General features: G+C 42.5%; 1 protein-coding gene and 1 long non-coding RNA gene across 9 annotated transcripts; both read right to left on the bottom strand.

Annotated features, from left to right (window-relative positions):
* Window positions 1-101: 101 nt before the first annotated feature.
* On the bottom strand, window positions 102-23,574 carry RABGEF1 (RAB guanine nucleotide exchange factor 1). 8 transcript variants are annotated; one of them, XM_054646750.2, is made up of 11 exons: window positions 23,423-23,560; window positions 13,686-13,871; window positions 11,474-11,640; window positions 10,285-10,404; window positions 8,320-8,340; window positions 7,660-7,826; window positions 6,068-6,149; window positions 5,178-5,310; window positions 4,657-4,748; window positions 3,150-3,406; window positions 102-2,156 (listed from the first exon to the last, which is right to left on the bottom strand). In XM_054646750.2, exons 2-11 carry the CDS (start codon window positions 13,862-13,864, stop codon window positions 1,758-1,760), a joined length of 1,617 nt encoding a protein of 538 aa, XP_054502725.2. In that variant the 5' UTR covers window positions 13,865-13,871; window positions 23,423-23,560; the 3' UTR covers window positions 102-1,757. The 8 variants fall into 8 exon arrangements, with proteins under 8 accessions (XP_054502725.2, XP_054502723.2, XP_077044809.1 ...); XM_054646748.2 differs by having other exon boundaries at window positions 7,660-7,829; XM_077188694.1 differs by having other exon boundaries at window positions 7,660-7,829; window positions 23,409-23,536.
* LOC143695542 (uncharacterized) lies at window positions 8,536-10,278 on the bottom strand. Its single transcript, XR_013184861.1, has 2 exons — window positions 9,365-10,278; window positions 8,536-8,948 (listed from the first exon to the last, which is right to left on the bottom strand). It is a non-coding gene; the product is annotated as an uncharacterized LOC143695542 (long non-coding RNA).
* Window positions 23,575-23,586: the final 12 nt, after the last annotated feature.

The following is a 23,586-nucleotide window of genomic DNA, read 5'->3' on the forward strand; positions in this document are numbered from 1 at the left end:
ATGGATGGAAAGAGGAGGAGATTCTCCCACCTCAGAGGATGCAGGAGCAGCCATGAATCACTCATGGAATAACAAAAGATGAGGAGGGGTTTAGGGACTCATTAACCAGGGCAGAACTTTTATTTAAACATTCTCATTTACACAACAGCTGCAAGTTTTCTTCCCCCACCCCTCCCTGGGGACAAACCAGGAGATCAGAATCAGCACCTAAATAAAGGAAATCAAGCCCAGGATTATTTACTAAGCGATTTGGGTGGTGACACAAGGAATAATTTGATTTTTTCTCGTTGTTTTGAGCATCCCGGTGCTGCAGCTGCTCCTCTGAACACCAGGGGTGGTGCATAGTTCATAAAAAGGCCAAAAACTGCCAGGAAAAGGGAGAAATCACAGTCGTGGTCTGAAGTTATTGCAGTGCAGATTGAACAGAAGCCTCAGTGAAGTGGGAATAAAGCACCAGGTTTGTGCTTTCCTCCTCATGGCAAGAATTTAACCTGCCTTAAAAGCAGCCCCAGCTGAGCTTGGTGTTTGGGCTGCATGGAAGAGAGATCAAATTCACACAGAAAAAGTTTCCAAGTTGTGTTTAAGAGGTTGTTTTCTGTGGGGTGAGCTCCTCTTTTTCACCCCAATCTGAATTTTAGTGGCTTTTAGTGGCACAAAAAGCCATTTTTAGCTCCCTGTTCACGGTGCTGAAGGGGTCACTGAAGAGCAGAACATTGATGTTTCATAGAAATAAAGTGCATTTTTCTGCTCCTTCTAAAGAGCAACCTCAAATTATATGAATTTATTTATTTATTTATTTTTCCAGGATTGTCAAAAAAGCAACCAAAATTTATCCCATTGATGGAAGTGACCAGGAGAGAGAGAGAGAGAGAGAGACTTTTGGAGCAACTCTTTCATGGTCTCTTTCCCCTCCCCTTTTTTTGTTCCACATTATGCAGTTTTTAATACAAATATTTCCTCCTATTTCTGAAATATTTTCAGTTTCTGGCCCCACATTCCCTCCCAAAGCAGTAAAATCAGCACTTTGTGCACCACTCCAGGCCACCAGGTGTTCTGACAGAGCATTTAAATGAAGAAATGGCATCTTTTAAATAGATTTTCTTTTTTAAACAAAGCAGATTAAGATGATTTTTCAAGTTTGCAAATCACTCCACAAGTTTTCCCCTCCAGGTTATCCAAACTCCAACAGCATTTTTGCTTTTTTACTGCAATATGATGGAACTGAAAGGTGCTAAAATGAATATTTTGAGATCATTTTCACTCACACACGAGCTCATGCACAGTAAGGACATTAGATTTGAAATCTATTTACAATTTTACATATTTTACAATATATAATTCATCTTTACAGCTACAGAATAAGTTCAGACTAACATTGGTACTTTTTTCTTTTTTTTTTTTCCTGCTGGAACTTGGCTTCAAGTTAAACTGATTATTAAAAACAATTAAGTGCATGCTTCGAAGGGAACTTTCAGGAGAGATGTCAATGGACTAGTGTTGCTTAAAAATTACACCAGCTTGTGTAGAAAATCGAAATTCAGTTCAAAAAACCCACCAAAGCCTAATAGAAACCTACTGGACTAAAATAAATACAATTCATTACACTTAACCAAAAAAAAAACCAAACAAAACAAAAAACCCAAACCAAAAACCAAACCCCAAAACAAAAGTACCTTTAAAAATGTACTGATTTAAGCTCTTTTTTTTTTCTTTTTTAAGCTTTAAATTTCCTTTCCTTCCCAGCTAGCTGAGGAGAATTACCCTGCATACACCTGAGGCTGCAGTGGTGGGGGCAGCTTGTCATTCTCCACATTTTCAGAGTCAATGGCTGCTAAGGCTTGGCTTTTAGCTTTGATTTCCAAGGGATATTTCTCCACAATATCCTGCACCTCCTTGGTGATGCCATCAGTCCAATCAATGAGGTCTTTCTCCAGTTTCTTGGCTTCACTGACAATTCTTTCCTGTCTCTCGTTCAACTGAGAGAGGAGGTCTAAGCTTTTGCACATCTGCTTCACCCCCAGGCACACATCAGGGGAGAAACTGTCAGATTCCTGCTTTTTTGGGGAGGTCTGGCCAGTCATGAAACGATCAAAATCTTCCTGGCTCAGGTTTAAGGACTGAGCATCCAGTTTTTCAATGAAGGCCACAGCACAGCACTGCAAACAAAGCAGAGAGAGCATCACTGCAAGGCTGCAATCACCACACACTGCAATGTTCTACACTCAGAAAATGTTACAACATTTTCTATTCCTTTCCCTCTTTTTACACCAGCAAGTGATTTTTTAAAATTTTTAATATTATTTTTATAAGCTTTTCCATAAGTTAATTTTATCAGACACTTCATATAACTTCCTCTCCCCAAAAGTTTGAAGAAATCAAAAATGGAGCTGCCAAGGTACATTGCAGACCTCAGGGTCTGTGTGTTTGGGAGGTGAGGGAACAGCAGGAATATTAACAAGTGTTAATATTTAATATCTGATCAGCAGAGATCTGCTATGCAGATTAATTAATTAATTAATTTCCTGTAGGAATGTCAAAGCCCAGCTCACTTGGTGGATGCTCTGCTCCTACTGAAATGAACTTTTAACATTCCAAGTGTTGAATTCAACTCTGTAATTTCCCTCCAGAATATTTTATGATAAAATGCAGAGCACACCAAGAAATGCCTCTTGAAGAAGCTGTAAAAAACCTCTTTAAATTCTCACATGAATGGCCTAATTCTGCAGGGCCTTCCAAAAACTCCAGAGGGAACTTTGCATCTGGAACATCTGCACAGCCCAAACTCAGGGTCTGAGGAGCAAAGATCTTGCAGGATAAAAACACACCCAAGTCTTAGCATCAGACTTTTCAAATAAAGGGTTTAAAGTTATAAAATAAGAAAACAAAGCTCTGATTTGGACAGAGGAGATGGAAGAGAGAGGAGACAAAAGTGGCTGTGCTCTAAGTAACCTCAACCAGTGTTTGAAGACAAATTGGAATTTAGGTTTACAAACTGGAATTCAGGCTTACAAATTTCAATGCACGGAATTTGGGCTCACCAATGTCAATGTATCTTCATGAATTTGAATTTATGCCCTTTGCTGGCAATCCCTACCTCCAGCTAAAAGCCAAACCTTGCTGTCCAAGGCCACCTTCCCTGCTGCACTCACCAGGTTGGTGAAGTAATATCCATCCTCCCCAGTCATCAGCCTGCTGGGGTTGCAGAAGCGAGTGATGTACTGGATGTTGGACTGCAGGCGTGGGGGGTTCCCCTTGAGCACGATGTAAATCAGGGTGGGCAGGAAATCATCAGCAGAGGCTGGCTCGTTTTTGGTGATTTTGATGGCATTGAAGATGTGCTTGCTGCATTTGGTGATGCAGGCCAGTTTGTCCCGAGGGACACGCTTGGAGTCCATCTCGATGATGTCTGTGAGGGGAAAAAGTGTCCTGGAATTATTCAAATTGTAATAATCAGGCTATGAATAAGCAGGATTTGCTGGGTAATATTCATGGAAATAAAGTGTATTTTTCTGCTCCTGCTACTTCTAAAAAGTAAGGTCAATTTATATGAATTAATTTAAAGTTATAGGCATTAATTTTAAAATATGCAATTTCACTTAAAACGGTTTGATTTCACTTAAAAAACTGGGTGAATTCCCTCAAAACTACAGGAATTGCCTCAAAACTACAGGAACTGCCTCAAAAAACTACAGGAACTGCCTCAAAAAACTACAGGAACTGCCTCAAAAAACTACAGGAACTGCCTCAAAAAACTACAGGAACTGCCTCAAAAAACTACAGGAACTGCCTCAAAAAACTACAGGAACTGCCTCAAAAAACTACAGGAACTGCCTCAAAAAACTACAGGAACTGCCTCAAAAAACTACAGGAACTGCCTCAAAAAACTACAGGAACTGCCTCAAAAAACTACAGGAACTGCCTCAAAACTGCAGGAATCCCCTCACAACTGCAGGAATCCCCTCACAACTGCAGGAATCCCCTCAAAACTGCAGGAATTCCACTCAAAACTGCAGGAATCCCCTCAAAACTGCAGGAATTCCCCTCAAAACTGCAGGAATTCCCTCAAAACTGCAGGAATCCCACTCAAAACTACAGGAATCCCACTCAAAACTACAGGAATCCCCTCAAAACTGCAGGAATCCCCTCAAAACTGCAGGAATCCCACTCAAAACTGCAGGAATCCCACTCAAAACTGCAGGAATCCCACTCAAAACTACAGGAATTCCACTCAAAACTACAGGAATTCCACTCAAAACTACAGGAATTCCACTCAAAACTACAGGAATTCCACTCAAAACTACAGGAATCCCACTCAAAACTACAGGAATCCCCTCAAAAGTTTTAATTGATTTTGAATTATATGAATTTATTTTGAATTATATGAATTTATTTTGAATTCTATGAAATTTTAAGAAATTCATTTATTGCATCATTTATTGCATTTATTGCATCATTTCTGTCTGTGGGGAAGTGTCTCAAGTAGATCAGTTAATCCTAAGCACTTCAGTGTGGAAATTATCCCTGCTCCACAGCTGAAATTCCAAATTCCTGCACATTGAACAGTCCGGACCCAGCTCGTGATGACAGCAGAAATCATCTCAATAAGAAGAGAGGTGGAACTGCAAGCTGGAAATACAGAATTGATCACTCACAAACCTGTAATGGCCTTCACAACCATGTCAGAGACCTCTGGGATCTCCTCACTGACAGGAACACAGAGCATCTGGGGGGTCACCCAGTGCAGAGCCCTGCAACAGGACAGAAACCAGTTCAGGGTTAAGGAGCTGAGGTAAAAAGGAGAAAAAGGGTTAAAAAACTCTTCAGTGCCACTCACAGGCAGGGGTTTGAAACCTTTGCTTCCTGAACTCAGGGCAAAGGAATGCTTTGTGTCCACGAGGCATTATTCCAGCCACAAACCAGTTTATTCCACTGATGTCATTTCTTTTCACAGAAAGCACTTCCGTTTTTAAAAAATTATTTTTGGCTGTGATTTAATAAAAGCAAATTTTCCCAGCGTAGTGGTTGTCATTACCCCACCTATTAATTCTTTCTGTATTTGAAATAAAATGCTTTGAACCCTTAACAAGCCATTTTTCTGTGCACAGCACAAGGTGTTTTTAACATGGTTCATTTAGAGAATTAGGGATTCCTCAATTCTTTTTCCTTTCAAGCCTTACCTGATCCTCTTTTGGACAGCCAGGTCTTTCTTCTCATCATCAGTTGTCTCAGGGCAAAAAACATATTTATACTGGCGAGTCATGATGTATTTCTCAACCTCATCCATTGCCTTCTCCACTTTCTCAGGGGGCACTGAAAGGGACAAATCCCACAAATGAAAGATCCCAGGGCTCTTTGCAAGGTTTAATCCCAGTATCAGCAAATTAAGATTATTCATTCAAGGCAACCTGAGTTCATAAATGGATATAATACATCCATTATAATAAATATATATAAGAAGAAATATGTGTGTATATATATATATGTGTGTGTGTATATATATATGTGTGTATATATATATGTATATATATAGAGTAAGAATTATAATACATATATAAGAAATTTACTAAAATATAATATAATAAATATAATAAAAAATGAAGTAAATACAATAAAATAAAATAAAAATTAAAAACTTAAATTTAAATAAAGAAAAATAAAATTTAAAATAAATTAAAAATAAAAATAAAAAATGAAATAAAATAATAAAAAAGTAAAATAAAAATAAAATAAAAATTAAAAAATAAAAAATATATTAAAAAATAAAATAAAAAATAAAATCAATAAAATACAATATAATATAATATAGAATAAAAGTTTTTAAATGCCTCTCAGTTACCCCATCTCTGGGGCAGAAAATGCCTTAATCCAACAGAACTCCACTAAGAATTTAAAACAAAATACAAAATGTTTGTAAAAACATTTAGACAGCAAAACTTCCTAGAGGGAACATTTCTAACTCTGGTACCTGAACCTGTTCCCAGCATTTCTGAACACTTTGCTTGAACTGAAAATTCAATTTAGTTTTCCATCACTGCTTTTGGAAGAGGAAGGTGAAAGAAGCTGGTACCTTTCCAACGTGTCTGCAGCCTGTCTGCCACATTTTGGTAGAAATCCTGGGCACATTCAGATTGTTCCTCAATGCTTAAATCCTGCAGGAGAACAAGGAGTAAGTGTGAAGGGCTGGCCCCAGCACCTCCTGTTTTGTTTTGCTTTCAGGCAAGTGTCCAGCTGCAGTAACAGTCTGAGAATGCAGAGGTGTCATCAGAGGTCCTTGGAGTGGCTCAATTTTAGTTAAAAATAGGAGAAGCCAACACTGGTTCTTTAATGTGTGAAAGGTTTGTATTTATTTGCTGAAGAAATGGATGTTAGCACAGGTGCAATTGCATTTTCCTCTGGGAGCTCTGACAAAACTCAGACTAAGCAAGATGTTTGTCCCTATTTAACCTCTGATTTTTTAAAAAGATATTTTCTAATCTATAAAACCCCCAGGAACATCAATTATTTGAAGGAATATCTCTACAGCACGTTTCTGATGATAAAGTTACTGTGAAATAAATTCACAGTGGTATTTGTGAAACAACACTGGCCTTGGCTAACTGAGCTCCTGAAGGATATAAAATTAACTTAATTAAGGCAATTTTCATCATTAAATGAAAGGAAACATTAAAAAAAGTGGGGGAAGAATTTGATTTCTGAATTCTCTAAGGCAAAGAACTGGACATTTTCCTGAACACAGGTCTCAGCTCTTGCTGAAAATGGATTTTAGGCCTGGTTTATGTGTAGTAAAAAAATCCCAAGTTTTGAGAAGGCTGAAGTAGGAAACACCTTGAGAACACCTTCAGTGCTTGAAGCCAAAAATAAACCCACTCTGTTCTCACAAACTCTGTGCTCAGAATAAACAGATCCAAAAGAAAAGCAATAAAAGTTAAGAAGAATTCAAAATAGAGGCAATGTAAGATTCCCTGAGGATAATTTGAAGAACTAAACAGGAAAGGGAGAAGAAGAGGGGGAAAAAAGCTGTGCTGAATTCTGCCTCATTCCAACCATAGGTGGCACCACAGACTAATATTTCAACAATATTGATTTTTTTTTTTAATGGAAAATGAAGATAACACTGATTTCATATTAAAAAAAGCAGCAAAGTCAAGTTCCCCTTCCCCTATAAAAGGAGAGGGGTGGGTTGGTGCTCAATTATTATCTTTACAAGTTTTTAGGCTCAATTTGTGTCATCCCTGAAGTGTCCCAGGCCAGGCTGGGGTTTGGAGCCACCTGGCTCTGTGGAAGGTGTCCCTGCCATGAACCAGATCATCTTGAGTTCCCTTCCAACCCAACCCACTCAGAGAGATCAAAACCTCCCCAGGTGACAGCTTATATAACCTCCACAATCATATTCATGGAGAATGTTGCTGAACAGCCTCATTTATGTGGGATTTAGTCAGGACTCATTTATCTGGGCTGCTCTGGGCTTGGCAGCATCCTTTGGTCCCACACTACCAAAAAACACCAAAAAAAGGCACCCAGATCTTCTTTAGATCAATCCAATCATCTGAAGGCTCCTGCCCCACTCCAGAAAATCCAAACTGCTGCAAGAAGTGCAGCATTTCCTCCCTCTGCCCCCAGTTTCCCCATTTTACTGAGACAAGATCATGCAGAGCTCACCCTTTTATGACTCATGGTGTCCAGAAAGAGTTTGCACTGCTTGTAGATATCCTGGCCAGGCTTCTGGTAGGTCCTGATGAATTCTATGAACTCCTTGGACACTCTGTCTGTCTCGATGCTGGCCTGCCTGTGGATGGAAGGGCTGGGAGCTTTGGCCTCCTGGATCTCTGCTGGCAAAATTCAGGGCACAGCAGATCAGTTGTTTGACACTGATGGATAATTGCAGAAAGGTTTTATCATTTCGAGTCACTTTTAAAAAAAAAATTTTCTTCAGCTGTGCAAATTGGTCATTTGTAGTTGTGTAAATGTAAATTGTAAATGAGCAGTTGGGTAAATTGTATTTCTCAAGGTTTGCCAGGGAAATGTTGGATGTAGTAGTAGTAGTAATAATAACAACAATAATAACAATAACATTAATAATAATAATAAATAATAACAACAATGCCAATAACAATAATAATAGTAATAATAGTAATAATAACAGTAATAATAATAGTAATAATAACAGTAATAATAACAGTAATAATAATAGTAATGATAATAGTAATAATAATAGTAATAATAATGCTTTTCCCTCCAAAATAATCTGCTTTTCCCTCCAAAAATAATCTGATTTTCCATGTCCCAAGCTCACTGTGCTGCTCCAGTACCTTCACCCACCTTTCAGCTTGCCAGCCAACGCTGTTGGGAATGGAGGGATTGAACAGAGGTGGTGGAAATGAACGTGGTGAGAGGCAAGCAGAGAGACAGAAAAGATGAAAATATTCATGGTCAGCACGAGACAAACAGGGCTTTAACCTGAAACCACTTCACATGCACAGAAATCCTGCTTTCAACAAGCATGCACCACTCCAAAGGGAAAAGAAAGAAATGGGATTCACGTGTTTAAGTTGGTTTAATTTGGATTTGAGGGAGCTCAGTGGGGTTTTTTTGCTTGTCATGTGTTTCTGAAGAGATCAAGCACTACAGAAAATCCAAGGTTGTGGCACCAGGGGAGTTCCAAACTCTGCTCCTCTGAGCAGAGCCCACACCTCAGCACAGGGAACACCTTGGCCAGGCACCACCAGAGCACCTCTGGTATTTCAGTGCCCAGAACACAAGAGGTTGTGCAAATATTTAAATTCCAAGTGCAGCAATTGAGATAGAGAGTGCAAATCCAACTCCCCTCTGGCTCCTCAGGGACACTTCTGCAGAAGGGATTTCCTTCCATTGCCTTTATAGCCAGGATTCACTCCATGCACCCCAAATCCTCCACAGGATTCCAGCTGAAGGGTGGCCATTAATTCAATCTGTCATTAGAGAAGCACAAAGCTCATTTGGAAATAATAAACCAAGAAAAGGGCAGAATTATCAGCTATTTCTTCCATGATTAATCACTGATCTCATTTCACAGTACAGCTGAACGTTTATTTACTTTGTTCAACAATGAATTCACTCTTTTATAAAAATAATGAGCCTCATTTTACTGTATGACCTTAAGGAATGTGAATATTATTTTTTCAGTCACAAATTCAAACTAGATTGCTGTTTAGTGACTAGAGAGATGTAGTCAATGGAGACAGATTAATATTAAGTATTAAAAAGTGGATGTTAATTTAGAATGAATTGTCTTTTAATGAGTTACACCAAGAATTCTTGTGGCTTCAGATTCTCTAATCTCTGAGCTGAAATCCTGTTTTAAGGAAAATTAATCTGTACTGATTACCAAGTGCTGCAGGAACAAATGAGCTTCCAGCAACAAAACATCCTCAGGTTTGTCCTGTGATCTCAGAGAATTCAATCCAACTACAAAGAAGCTGATCACAGCCAAGAAATTCCAACAAGTTAAAGAGAGGAAAATGCCAAAATGCCAGGAGCAAGCACGGGAAGAGTCAAGGAAGGATCAGCTTCACAAAAAATAAACATAATTAATATTTCACTCTTTCTAGAGGAAAGCCACTTGTCACAGCAGAACAGGAGCACTGCAGGGATTCACTATGGTTGTGCCATGGAGCCCAAGCATGGATGTGGAACAGGGTTTGTCCCCAGCTCTGTCACACACAGCCCTTCACCACCCTCCTGTAATCCTTCATTAACACTGCACATTTCCTGAGCCAGCAGAACAGGTCAGGATTGCAAACAGTTCATGGGGGAGGAGCTCTTCAAGCTGTTTGCTGTCCTTTTGGGTTAAGTGAAATCAGTCTCTCCTCTTGATGGGAAATTTTCTTCTTGCTTTACATAACAAACATCTGGAGATGTTTTGAGAATGCCAAAGTTCTTGAAGTAGTTTCAACTCATAATAATCGGATTCGTAATGGCAACCTGGATGTTTTTCTTTTTAATAAAGACACAAAGCAGCACAAGATCCAGCTAATTCTTACAAAATTCTTGGTTTTTTGATCCTAATCCTAAGGTGGAGCTCAAAGAAGCTTCAGCTTTACTCTTGTGACTCCCTAGTAAAAAGCAAAGGACTGGTTTAGAGATTTAACATCACCTCAGGATGCTGGACTCGCTTTTTTTGCCATCTTTATGTTCAAGAACATGAGTTACAACTGGCACAACCCTAGTTTGTGTTTAGCAAAGCCCAACTGAGAGCCAAGCTTACTAAAACCAGGCAGACAGCTTGCCCAGGCTGTGCTGCATTACCTTCTGAAGGGGAAGCCAGTTCCCAGGAGGGAGTAAAAATCTCCTTCAAATCCCTGAGAATGTTATCAGCATTTCTCTCCCTCCCAAGCTGTCCTTGCTTAGGGGTTTTCTCTTCAGCTGCTGAAATAAAAAGGCCAAAGCAAGCAGGGCACCAAGAGCAGGAGCATGGCAGGACAGGTGGTGAAGGGATAAAAAAAAAAGAAAAGATGGAAAGTGAGAAAAATGAACATTAAAAAAAAAAAGGTTTAATGCAGGTGAATGAATGTCTCGTGCAGCCAGCTGCTGTCATGCACCAGGACAACTCTACCAGAAAAATGCTGAATTTCAAATAAAGGAAATGCAAACATTTCAAATAAAGGAAATGCAAACATTTCAAATAAAGGAAATGCAAACATTTCAAATAAAGGAAATGCATTGTCTCTAAGGTTAAGACAGATTAATGTTGCTTTTCCTTGTGGAATTCCTCCTCCAGAGCCCAGCATCTCCCACCTTTTGCCTGTGTGTGCTATTGCTATGCCAAGCCAGCAGTGCCATTCATCCTTCCTGCTTGTAACACATTGTGCAGAACAAACACCCAGCCACAAACCTGGTATTCTCAGCCCACACAAACACTGCCAGCCTCACTTTTATGTGCAGCTCAAGGCACCCTGCTCACACATGCCATTTTTTCCTGTCAGAGTGAGGCACTCAGGCAGCAGCAGCTGAGATTTTATTTTATCTCACAGTGAGTGTGATATTTCTGTCACACTCACACACAGCAGTTTGGGGTGACTGACAGCCAAAACCTTCTCTGCTGCTCTCTCCAGGAGGAATTTCCCTTCCAGCCCCAAATCCTGGTGTGACACCATGGCTGAGTCAGGAATTTCTCTGGAATGTGTGCCAGAGGAACAAGGAACTTCCCCTCAGCAGTGCAGTGCCAGCACCAGGAACACATTGCTGCTGTTCAGTGGGAGAATTCCTGTTCTGTGTAAAATCACACAGAAACACAGGTTTAGCTCTATTTAACAGATTGTTTGACATCACTCACATTTTTCTCTGTTTTCAGAAGCAACCATTCTCCAGAAGCATCACCATTCCAACTTTTAAAAGTCAAAGCACAGAGCATTAATCTGCCTTTTAGAACAACACATCTGCCAAAAACTTTTCACTTTAAAATGCACAGAAAGCATGAAAAGCAAAGGAGAGTTACCCTTCTTAGCTCCTGCTCTGGAGGAAGCAGTGAAGAACTTCTTCACAGTAGTGACCTTTCTTGTTTTCTCATTGGTTTTCTTCTCCTCAAACTTGGAGAAGGTCAGGGACTGTGCCCCCTGGGTGCTCTGGCTGCTGGCATAGGCCTCTTCCTCCTCACGCTGGAGCCTGCAGTTGGGCAAAGACAGGGCTGGTGTCACAGACAGTTATGGAAAATCCTTTCACTGGCATTATTTCTCCTGAGAAACCTCAGGAGCAAAATGTAACCAATGGTTATCTGCTGCTGTGGGATGCACCAGGTGCATCTGGGATTGGTCTCATGGGGTTGGTTTTAATTAATGGCCAATCACAGCCCAGCTGGCTCAGACTCTTGGTCAGTCACAAGATTTTATTATCATTCTAATTCTTGCTTGTTAGCCTGCTGATGAAATCTTTTATTTTATTCTTTTAGTATAGTTTTAGTATATAATTTTAATAGAATACATATCATAAAATAATAAATCAGCCTTCTGAACGTGGAGTCAACATTCTCGTCTCTTCCCTTGTCCTGGGACCCCTGCAAACCACCAGAGTCTGGTTTAAGGGCTTAGAAACAAGGCAAAGGAGCTGATTTCTTGTGCAATCATTAATTACTCATTTTACATTTTAATTCTTCCCCCTGCCTATCTCCCTTCACTGTAGGACACCCCACCTTTTCCATGCTGCAGTGGTAGAAGTGAGGAAAACTCAGGGTTAAACAGGTGCAAAGGGAGAATATCGAGGTTTAAGCATGGCCACCTTCCCCTGATGTCACACTCTGAGTTATCCAAAGGCACAGGGGGGGACTGATCAAAGGCAAGGGGGGGATTTCCAGCACCAGATTCATTCCCAGCACCAGATTCACTCCCAGCACCAGATTCACTCCCAGCACCAGATTCACTCCCAGCACCAGATTCAGTCCCTTCCTCCCTGCCTCACACTGAGCTCCCCAACCTGTTGCCTCAGGCAGTCTTTGCCCATCTTACAAAAACAAAATACTCTGTCCCAATCTCAGGAATATTTTGGGAAATAGATCATTGTTTCAGAATCTGCTTTGGTGATAAATATCTGCTTGAATGGATGAGGCAAAGTTTGAAAGACCAAGTTTCTAATCCAAAGTAGAGGAGGGCAAACTCACCAAGCCTGCACCCTTTTTCCCTCCTGAGCAGGAGGATTCAAACAGGTCACATTCTGTCACCCTTCAGGATGCTGGGAGCTGAGCAATTCTTTAAACATCCCTCCAGCTCAGGATGGACCATCCATAGCCTGGGATCTGCAGTCTCTTGAGGCAGGGATTGGATTTTATCAGGGCTGACAAGCCTGTCTGTTCACTGTAACAAACAATCTCAGCTTCTCTGTGCCTTCAGCATCTCCCAGCTACTCATGAAAGAATTCCTTAAATAGCCCACTTGTTTTAGAGATGATCCAAGACTGGCAGCATGACTATCTGCCCTAATAATAAAGCTTTTATTAACTGTGTAAGACATTTATGGCAGAGGAAAACAACGACAGGACCTCTGTGAAAACACATCTTCCATTTTCAGGGTCAAGCATTTATCACATGAGGAAAACTAGACTGATTTGCAGAAAAGAAGTGATTGGACAATTACCTAAATAAGCAAAACTAAAGCTTTGATGTTCTTGGGCTTAAGCCTGTAGCTCAAAAGAATGACCACAGAGAAGGCTAAAATCACTTTTTAACCAGCAGCTGGAATGTAAAAGCATGGTGCTGCCCATACCCAAGCAATAATTGCCATCTCCAGAGGGTATTTAATCAAAATTGTCCCTTTAACCCTTCTAAATGCTGACAGAAATACAGATTTGCATATGCAAATTAGGTTAAGTATTCACTGGCAGGTTGGGCTCTGTTTAGATTTGCTCCCTCTCAGGTTTTCTTTTCAAACCTCTTATACCAGAATGTCCTAAACATCCACCTTTGCATCAAAAGGAAGGAAAGGTCAAATTGGGGGATTTGTGATGAACCTGAGCAAACAGGGCTAGGAAAGAGAAGGCAGGAACAGAATTTGGAGGAATCACCCTGAAGGAAGAAAACATCCACCTTTGCATCAAAAGGAAGGAAAGGTCAAATTGGGGAATTTGTGATGAACCTGAGCCAGAACAAACAGGCCTGGGAAAGAGGAGGCAGGAGCAGGATTTGGAGGAGTGACCCTGAAGAAGAAAGGAAGGTTCTTTACCGCTCTGCCAGCTCCCAATCCTCTTGAATCTGCTTCTGCCTGGCCTTGTGGTACTCCTCCCTCCAGCACTTGGAGCAGAAGCCCTGCCAGGCAGGATTGCCATAGTAACCACAGCCCTTCTTGCACAGCAGCTCCGACTGATCCACGTGGATCCCCCTGCGCTCCGACTTCAGGTTCATCTTCCTCCTGGAGGAAGAGGAGAAGGGTTAAAAGCACAAGCCTGGCAGCAGCCTGCTGGAAATCATTGCTTCTGAGGGGCTGCCTTTAGAAAGGAGCCACCTGCTTGAATTATTGAACAGCTCCATGGCAACGGGAGGAATGAGTGCCACAGGAGGGAGGGCACAGTTACACAACCAGAACCCCAAAGCCAGGGGACAAAGGGACAGCTTTGTAGGGCTGTGACACTCACACAGGTCCAGAAAATGGCCCAGGGCAGCAGTGACAGTCCCACAGCCAGGGGACAAAGGGACAGCTTTGTAGGGCTGTGACACTCACACAGGTCCAGAAAATGGCCCAGGGCAGCGGTGACAGTCCCACAGCCAGGGGACAAAGGGACAGCTTTGTAGGGCTGTGACACTCACACAGGTCCAGAAAGTGCTCCAGGGCAGCAGTGACAGTCCCACAGCCAGGGGACAAAGGCCCAGGGCATCTCTGTAGGGCTGTGACCTTCACACAGGTCCAGAAAGTGCTCCAGGGCAGCAGTGACAGTCCCACAGCCAGGGGACAAAGGACAAAGGCCCCAGGCTCCGCTCTCACCAGCACCTTGCTCTCAGAGCCAGAGGCACAAAGCAATGGGGGGAAAAAGGAAATAAAGTTCCAAAAGCAGCAAAGGGAGGGGATAGAATGCACTGGGTGCTGGGACTGTGCCTGCACAGAACCACCCTGGGGAGGCTTTAGGGACTCTGGCCCCAAAAGGGCCCATGGGGAATCACAGCTGACCCCACTTCCTCCAAGCTCTGCCAGGGTTCAGCTGCCTCCTGCACACAGCACAGCTCTGGGGTTTCTGTTTAGTGACTGCAACAAGAAAGATTCTCCTGCCCACAGCAGCACCGTGCCAGGGCTGTGTTGGAGCACTCAGAGAGAGCCCAGAGAGCCCCCAGCCTCCCCTTCCTTCCCTGACACAAACATCCCAGCTCCCTGCTGCCAGTGGGAAGTGATGGAGTCATCCCAGGAGAAAAGCAGCACAGCACCACCTGCAGCAGCAAGGCTAAGGTGGGTATGTTAAAATATTGATATTTATTTTGCAATATTGACAAATGGGGAAATAGCAGGAAGAGCACAGCAAGGTTTTGTCCAGTGAATGCAACCCCTTTTCCTTCTTGCCATGGATGGAAAGCAAGAGGAAAAGGGGTTTTCTCAAACTGAAGAACATCAGTCAATGACTCAGAGTTGTCTTCTTTTCCCCTGAAATTCCACCCCCAAACTCTTCTCTGGATCATCCAGCCAAAGATGGAATATGCACAAATGGCACTGAGAGTTTTCTACTACAGGAAATTCCAGCTCTTTTCTTCCCAGCTCAGTTATCCATTTTAAAAGACTGATCATGTTTAACATCTCCCATTAATGTAATCAAGTTATTTTGAGCAAAGTAACAGGAAACACACAATTTTCTCTGAGGGGGAACAAATTAAATATTCCATCTTATCTACGTAAGTATTAAGATTTCTTCCACTTTTCTATTTTTGAAAGAAATAATGAGTTGCTAAAAATAACCTAAAAATAGTTTCATTGTAGAGACATGCATATTAAGGGAATCAATTTCTTAATGACATAATTTATAGCTACGTGTTCTCATTTTTATAGATGGGAGAGCAGCTGAAGAGTTTCTTTTCTTTCCCACTGAAAAGCCTGACAGACAATATTGTGCACAGCAAAATGGAAAAAAATATATATATTTAAAATATTTGGGAGCTTTACTTCATTCCCATTTGCAAAAATAACTGAGAAACATAAATCTATTGCTTTCACAACAATTTTTTGGTTTTGTTTTATGATTTCTCAAGGAAGGTCTGTGTGGGAGCTCCTGGCTGCCAACACCTCAGAGCTCAGAAATGAAATTTTCAGTGTGAAAATGAAATTTTCAGTGTGAAAATGAAATTTTCAGTGTGTCTCAGCTGCACAGCCTGGGCAGGAATTGCATTTTGGCAGCATTGGCACACTCAGGCCATTCCCAGAGCATCACTCATGTCCTTGAGCAACAACTCTGAAGAGAAAGGGGAAGGAAAAGCCTGAAACTCTTCACTTGCTTCAGTTTCAAGACCATTTCCTAAAAGCAGAAGCTGCAGCAGCATTTTGGTCAGAAATCTCAGTTGCAGGCGCCTGTCTGAGAAAAAAATGCTATAAATATTCATCAAATGTTTAATTGCCATTGATGTGAAGCTGATCAGTCAATGTTCTCCCTGGAAACCACAAAGACACAATAAATAAAAACATTCTCATGCCACAGACTTGCCAGAAATGTCACAGGGATCTCGGTCAGGAAATAAAACCCTGTGAAATCCTGTCACCCACCAGGACAGAGGCACAACCCCAGAACTGCAGTGATTCCAGGAATTCAGGTGTCTGTTCTTATTCAAGAGCACAACTCCTGAACTGCAGTAATTCCAAGAATTCAGGTGTCTGTTCTTGTTCAAGAGCACAACTCTGGAACTGCAATAACTCTAATTACAACTTACAGTTCCAACTCTGCAACTGCAGTAATTGAAGAATCCAGGGGTCTGTTCTTATTCAAGAGCACAACTCTGGAACTGCAGTAATTCCAAGAATTCAGGTGTCTGTTCTTGTTCAAGAGCACAACTCTGGAACTGCAATAACTATAACTGCAACTTACAGTTCCAACTCTGCAACTGCAGTAATTAAAGAATCCAGGGGTCTGTTCTTATTCAAGAGCACAACCCCAGAACTGCAATAACTCTAATTACAACTTACAGTTCCAACTCTGGAACTGCAGTAATTCCAGGAATCCAGGTGTCTGTTCTTGTTCAAGAGCACAACTCTGGAACTGCAGTAATTCCAAGAATTCAGGTGTCTGTTCTTGTTCAGAAGCACAACTCTGGAACTGCAATAACTCTAATTACAACTTCCAGTTCCAACTCTGGAACTGCAGTAATTGAAGAATCCAGGGGTCTGTTCTTGTTCACAGCCCCACATTCCAGACTCAATTTGACAATTAAAGGACAAAGCAAACACCTGGCCCTGCCCCTGTCCCACCCCAACACTTGAAAGCAGAGCAGGGCTCTGTGCCACCAGAGGGGCACAAAAATCCCCTTTGTGCCCACAGAGCTCCACCCCCGCTCTGGCAGCCCCTGTGTACATTGAATTAAAACCAAATTCTGTTCAGAGGCTGCAGAGGCAGAGCCCTGCCCTCCCTGGAGCGTTGGCAGCGCCACCAGCCCAGCCTGGGGACACAGGAGTCACCCTGAGCACGGGAAGGAGTCACATGCTGCACACAGAGCTGGCACTGCACACACAGAAAGCCCTTGCAAACAAAAGGAAAAGTTCCCCAGCTGATTTCTGCAGGTCAGCATTAATGTTTTAACGAGGAAAACAACTCAGGTTTTGAGAAAATGAATGTGAAAAAGCCCTCTCAAATTATTGTTTGGTAAGTAAATCACTGCCAAATCTTACATAATAAAAGAATAATAAAATAAATTTTAAAATTAAAAAATTGTAAAAATATAATAAATAATATTAAATATATATAATACATATTATACATTATAATATATATTATATATAATTCATGTTATACATTATAATATATATTATATATTGATACTATTATATATTATATCTAATAATAGCTATATATCATTAAAATATTAAATAATAATTATTTCTATTTATAACATTAATTATTGTATTAATAATATTTATGTCATATATAGTATTTTTATAAGATTATGTAATATAGTATATTATAATTATAATATACTATATAAATAAATATTATATTTTTATATATTTATAATTTTAATCTTATGTAATAAAAATGTTTTGTTGGAGTGTCCAAAATGCTTTTCCCCCCTTTCTCTGTTGCTTTCCCTCCCTCCCACTCCAGCTGAAGTTGGTCATTGCTTACCACCAATCAGCTCCTCAGTGTTTGCACAGTCACCCCACACATTTTGCAGGGTCAGATCTCTTATTTTCACTCATGGCCTGTTCAAAGCTCACCTCTAACACAATTGAAAGGAAAAAAACCAAATTTGTTGTTTTTCTGGAGCTGGAGAGCAGGAAACTCCAACCACCTTTACACCACCCGCCCACTGAGAAGTCAGGAAAACATAAGGAAGGTAACAAACTTCCATATTAAAAAAAAAAAAGAAAAAATCTATTGCAGAAGTACAATAAAATACCAGGAGATCACAAATAAGATTAACAAGCACAATTTGGAGAGAGGCTTTGCACCAAGCATCCTTCCTGCATCTCCTGCACCCCAGCCCAAGCACTCGGGCAGCAGCACACGGCCCTCCCAGGAGCACCATTTAACACCAGTTAAAACCTCCTCACCCACTGCTGGGCTTGGTGAGGGCTCCAACACCCTGAGAACCCTCAGGGAAGGCAGGAATGGCACCTCAAACACCACAGGACAGAATCAGAATCCTCTGTGGAGCATTTCTGTGCCAGGAGCAGACCCCATCAGCCTTTAATATCTGTGTTAATAATCAGCAACACCCCTTCCAAGAGTTCAGAACAATAATGGGCTCTCAGACTTAGGTATTAATCCATAAAATGCCTTTACTTAACGTTCCTTATTTGCAAGTAAAAGCTGCTGGTTTCCCCTTCTTCAGTGAAATGGGAAAATGGGAATGCCCCAACTCTTTTTTGTGATTTTTAAAGTGCACCTCACACACTGTGGGTGGCTCCTGAGGGATTGAATTGGGATAATCCCAGCCTGGAAAGGTCCCACTGCTGGCTGGGGACACCAAAATCCTCCCTGTCCTGCTGCCACAAGAATTCCCAGTTGGCAATGTCCAGATTATTCTTCCAAATTGGTTATTTTTCCAAATTCTACTGAAATCAAAAGGAAATGAGGCCTGTGATTCCCATTGAATCAGATCTGTCTGCAGGGCTCACATCAAAGGTCTCCAGTGACAGATCAGAGCTGCCCCAGCTTTTTCAGGGCACCTCACAGCAGTTTTGTCATGATGAAAAAACCACCAAATCCCTGTGGTTTAATTCAAAATTACCTTTCTATTGGCTTGAGTGCCATTTATTCTGAACCTTTCAAATACATCTTCCTATCAACATATTTTTCTGGCTGTACCCACACTTACAGAATTTTTTTTTCCTTTTTATTCACCTGTTTTGAGCAAACACCTTTTAAGAAGGGCAACACCAGCTAATTCAAAATTAGCTTTCTATTGGCTTGAATGCAATTTATTCTGAAGCTTTCAAACACATCTTCCTATAAACATTGTTTTTTTTGCTGTACCCACACTTACAGATTTTTTTTTTCTTTTTATTGACCTGTTTAGAGCAAACACCTTTTAAGAAGGGCAACACCAACGTCTCATCCTTGCTCACATCCCTCAGCTTTTCCATCCAAGAGGAAGCTCCAGGAAATCCCAGCTGTCCCTTGAGGACATGGGGACTCTCAGGTTGGTTTTCAGGAAGGACAAAGCAGCTGCCTGCCCTCTGTGGCTGTGCAGAGCTGAAACTGGGAACACCTGTGCAAACACTGCAGGCTTTCACTCACCACCACCAGCAACCCAAACCAGCAAAACCAAATTTCCTGCTAAATATTCTGCCTGGGAGCCCCTTCACTTTCCCTGCCACACACTCTGAACCAGCTCTGAGACAGCACAGACAGAGTCAAGGCACAGCAAACACCAATTTTGTTCCAAACCTATAAACCCCAAGGCCATTTTTGCCAGTGTTCCATAAAGGGGACTGAAGGAGCAGCAATCATTCCTCCAGGATCTTTTGCAGCTCAATAACAGCAAAATAACAAATTCTAAATAACCAGAAAAATTCATATTAAATGTATTAAATCAGGTGTCAGTCACAGCAAAGAGCAGATGCACCCTCAGCTTTTATGAGTGGGGGAAAAAGGGCTCCTCCAAGCTGAATTAGATCCAATTTAAAGCACACAGCAAAGACTAAATTCATGTAACAGCTTCTTTCCAGCAAGGAACACAAGGAACTGCCACAGCACAAGCAGGGCAGACACAGCTCTGGCTTGGGGAAGGATGCTGCAGGGATTCACCAGGGGCTCCAACACCCCCAGCCTGTTCTTCTGGTTCTTTTCCACCTCCCTGCCTTGCCAGGGATGGAGCAAAAAATGATCTGAACCTTCATCAGCAGTGCAGATTGTCAGGAGATCTCAGCTGGGTCATAAACTATTTATTAGGGCTGGATTGCTGAGGTCACCTTTAGAGAGCTGGCTGGAAATGCTCATATTCTGACTGGGTCTTGCTCAATCCATCAATAAACACCTTCAGTAAGAGCTAATTGTAATCAATTTTTAATTATTATAAGCTGTGAAGAACAGTTTTTAAGTAACTCCACAAGCTAACACTGGAAATTAAAGGAGCAGCTTTAATTCTGTAATTGAAGTTCTATAAATGAGTTGCAGCATTGGTAACAACTTAATTAAATGTATCTAAAACCAGCAAACACAGAGTGGGACCAGGCAGGTTTGCTTTGGGTGGTGGCTTTGTTTTGTTTTGGGTTCTTTTTGTTGTTGTTGCTTTGGTTTTTTCCTTCCCTCCCTAAAATTAAGTGTTTTTCAAAAAAAAAAACCAAAAATCTTGGCACAAGCATCAGCAACAACCTTCAGCAATCTTTAGAGCAAACACCTGAAGCAAATGAGATTCAGCTCTTCAAAAGCCACTCCAGCACTTCATGAACAACCTGAATTCTTCTAATTCAAACACATCCAAGTGCCCCAAAGAGTGTTCACAATGAACTCACTGCAACTCTCTGGTCACCAACGGCCATTCCCAGAAATGGAATTTTAAAGCAGAAAAATGTAAGAAGAAAACCAGGGAGGCCTCCATCCATTCAATTCTTACAGGAACTGCTGTTGGTTCCCATTTTACTGTGCCTGAACACTCCATCATCATTCAGAATGAGACAACTTTAATAACTAAATATAGATTTGGAAGGTAGGTTAGAAAGTGCATCAAAACTGAGGGGTGGAAGGAGAGAGTCAAGGTGTATTTTGTATTTTGCCAATGGAAAAGTGCCCTTAAAAGGTATTTATTGCAAAGAACTGCTGACACAAAAGCCCCAAAATTCCGAAGAGCAGCAACCAATGTGTTGAAAGAGTGGTGATTCAGGTGGAACCCCAAACACCCAGGCATGTAATTAGCAGCAGGGTAATTAACCATGAGCTCATTTCCTCCCAAGGAAAGGGTGGGGCAGGATGAGCTCAGGCTGGAGAACAGAAAATACAAAAGCCATTAGACAAGCTGGGGATTAGGCAAGAAATGTGGGTGTTATCTCTGCAGTGCTCCCACTTTTCATGTGCACCTTCCTTGCAAGGACAGCATTTCAGCAGCTGCAGGAGAAACAGTGCAGGAAAAACAGTCCTGAGAAAAGAAAGAGTCTGCTGAGCCACCACTTCAAACAAACCTCAGAGCTGGCCCTGGCACTGGGAGGGGAAATGCAGCCACTGCTTCAAACCTCCAGAATCCTGATGGCCACAAGGCTCCAGCTCCCCATTTCCTCAGCTGGGAGCTGTGTTCTCCCTTCAAATGTCAGCCCAGGCCTGGGGGTACAGGTTTGGGCTGTGCCTGTGACATCAGTGCCCAGCTCCATGTGACCCACAGCTGTGCTTTAAACAAAATCACAGGAAAACATCTAAAAACTCTTTGTGCTGCTCCACGGGGAGTTCAGGTCACAGGAAAGAGAAGATTAGCTTAAACTGCTAAAATCCCCTCAGCAACAGGCTCCTACACACTATTTCCTGCCAACCACACTCACCTGGACACAGATGGGAATTAGGTTGCCTAAAACCTCAGAGAAAAACTTCAGAACATTTTATAAACTTGATACCTGACTTGTTACAAGTGGCATTCTAATAGGACTTCACCAACGAGACTTCTAGGTCTAGTTTTAGATCACAAGTTGTTAATTATTAAGAAAAAAAAAGCCCCAAGTATAATTGGGGATTACACAGCAAGAAAAAAATGAGCTGAGAAAGGCTGTTCTAGCTTAAATAACAGCACAGAACAAAATTAAATACCAGAATGATGGACTGTCTTCAAGCCTATAATCTGTTTGTTGTTCAAAGCAGTCTCAGGAATTGGTGTAATTGGCTTTATATCCCATTCTCCCTTTCTGCTGTGTGCTGTTCTGGGCTTTTTCTTGGTCAGCAAAGCTACAATTCTCTTCCTAATCCTCCCTGCTGCAAAAAACCACTTGTGTAACCATGTCCAGAAGGCCAGCACATCCAATTGCTGAGTGAAGCCCTGTTCCTGGAAAACACCTCATCCCTCTCTGCTGCTCTGGTTTGCTCACTGGTCTCACAAAGTGTTGGGCAACTGGAAAACCAAAAGCAGCTCAGTGCAGTTCCCCAAAGTCCTGGTGAGAGGAATCAAAAGTAGTTTCAAATGAGCCCAAACAACAGAAGCATGGCAAGTCAATGATGGATTTAAACCACAACCTCCACAATGCCACCCTTTTCCCCAAAACTGTTCAGTTCTGCTAACTCCCAGCACTGGGCCCCACTCAGCAAAACAAAAAACACAATTTCATTTTGCCTGTAAAACCTTCTCAGCAGCCCATCCCAGCCCCTGCCACAGCACAGCAGGATTTCAGACAGCACTGAGAGAATTTCTTTGGAAATTCCAGCACATCATTAATGTCTCAGGATCTCACACCCTCCCTGAGCCACTCCCTGCTTCAAGGGAACAACCTGAGCTCCACAGTGCTAACAGCAGCGACAAACACCCACAAAAGCATCCAAAATGCACTGCTCAGCATCTTGAGTGCTCTCCAGACTTCACCTGGCTTCGCTTTAAAGGACTTTGATCCTCAGCTGTGCAGTGAGAGGCCAGGCAGGGACAATACTCACAGGAAAAAAGCCAAAACCTCATTGATCCGCAAGGAACTCATCAGGGACACAGGCTGGGCTGGGGGACTGTTGGTAAAGCTACCAGTGACACCTGCACCCTGTTAACTACAGGCACAGACCCACGGAATTAATTACATACAGAGATAACAAAAATTAGCTTTAGGAGCTGCACATGGAGGAGGGCAAACACCCGCAACAGCACCGCTCAGCATCTTAAAAATGCTCGCAACTTCCCCCGGCTGGAGTTTAAAGGACTTTAATCCCCAGCCGGGCAGCGGCAATACTTACAAAAAAAAAGCCAAAACCTCCTTGATCCACAAGGAGCTCATGAGGAAAACAGGCTGGGGGGGCATGGTGGCAAAGCTGTCAGCGCCACCTGCACCCCGTTAACACCGGCACAGCCCCACCGAAGGAACATTTACATGTGCATCTAGTAAAAATCACTTTTAGGAGGAGGAAGGCGGTTTGCCAAGTTTCCGCATATCCCGGTGTTTGTTTATCCCGGTTTTTGTCCCGGTGTTTGTTTATCCCGACCGCTGCCGCCCTGCGGGGCCCAGGGACCCCTCGCCCAGGCCCACGGCGGCAGCGGGGCCGGTGTGAAGCCCCTCAGCGGGGCGGACACCGAGCCCCGACCCTCGGTTCGAGCTATAACCGGGGGGACGCGGCCGCCCCCGCTGTCCCCGACCCCGCCGGGCCCTCACCCCGCGGCTCTCACCGGCTGCCCCGGGCGGCGGGGCCGGCCCGGCCGCTCCGCTGCGCTGCTGCTGCCGCCGCAGCCCCTCACGGCCCCGGCGCTGCTCGGGCCCTCCCTCAGCCCCTCCGGCCCTCCCTCGGCTCCGGCGGAAGGGCGGGCGGCACCTCCGGGGCGGGACCGAGCCC

The sequence above is a fragment of the Agelaius phoeniceus genome, chromosome 20, assembly GCF_051311805.1.
Source record: "Agelaius phoeniceus isolate bAgePho1 chromosome 20, bAgePho1.hap1, whole genome shotgun sequence".
Taxonomy (NCBI): domain Eukaryota; kingdom Metazoa; phylum Chordata; class Aves; order Passeriformes; family Icteridae; genus Agelaius; species Agelaius phoeniceus.

What these genes read in the sequence shown, in the direction of transcription:
- RABGEF1 (XM_054646748.2), bottom strand. Translation starts at nt 13,864, where the DNA reads ATGAACCTGAAGTCGGAGCGCAGGGGGATCCACGTGGATCAGTCGGAG. An exon ending in ACACCATGAGTCATAAAAGG is followed by an intron (nt 6,150 to 7,659) that starts GTGAGCTCTGCA and finishes GTTCTCCTGCAG; the next exon opens with GATTTAAGCATTGAGGAACA. An exon ending in GGTTGTGAAGGCCATTACAG is followed by an intron (nt 3,407 to 4,656) that starts GTTTGTGAGTGA and finishes TTCCCCTCACAG; the next exon opens with ACATCATCGAGATGGACTCC.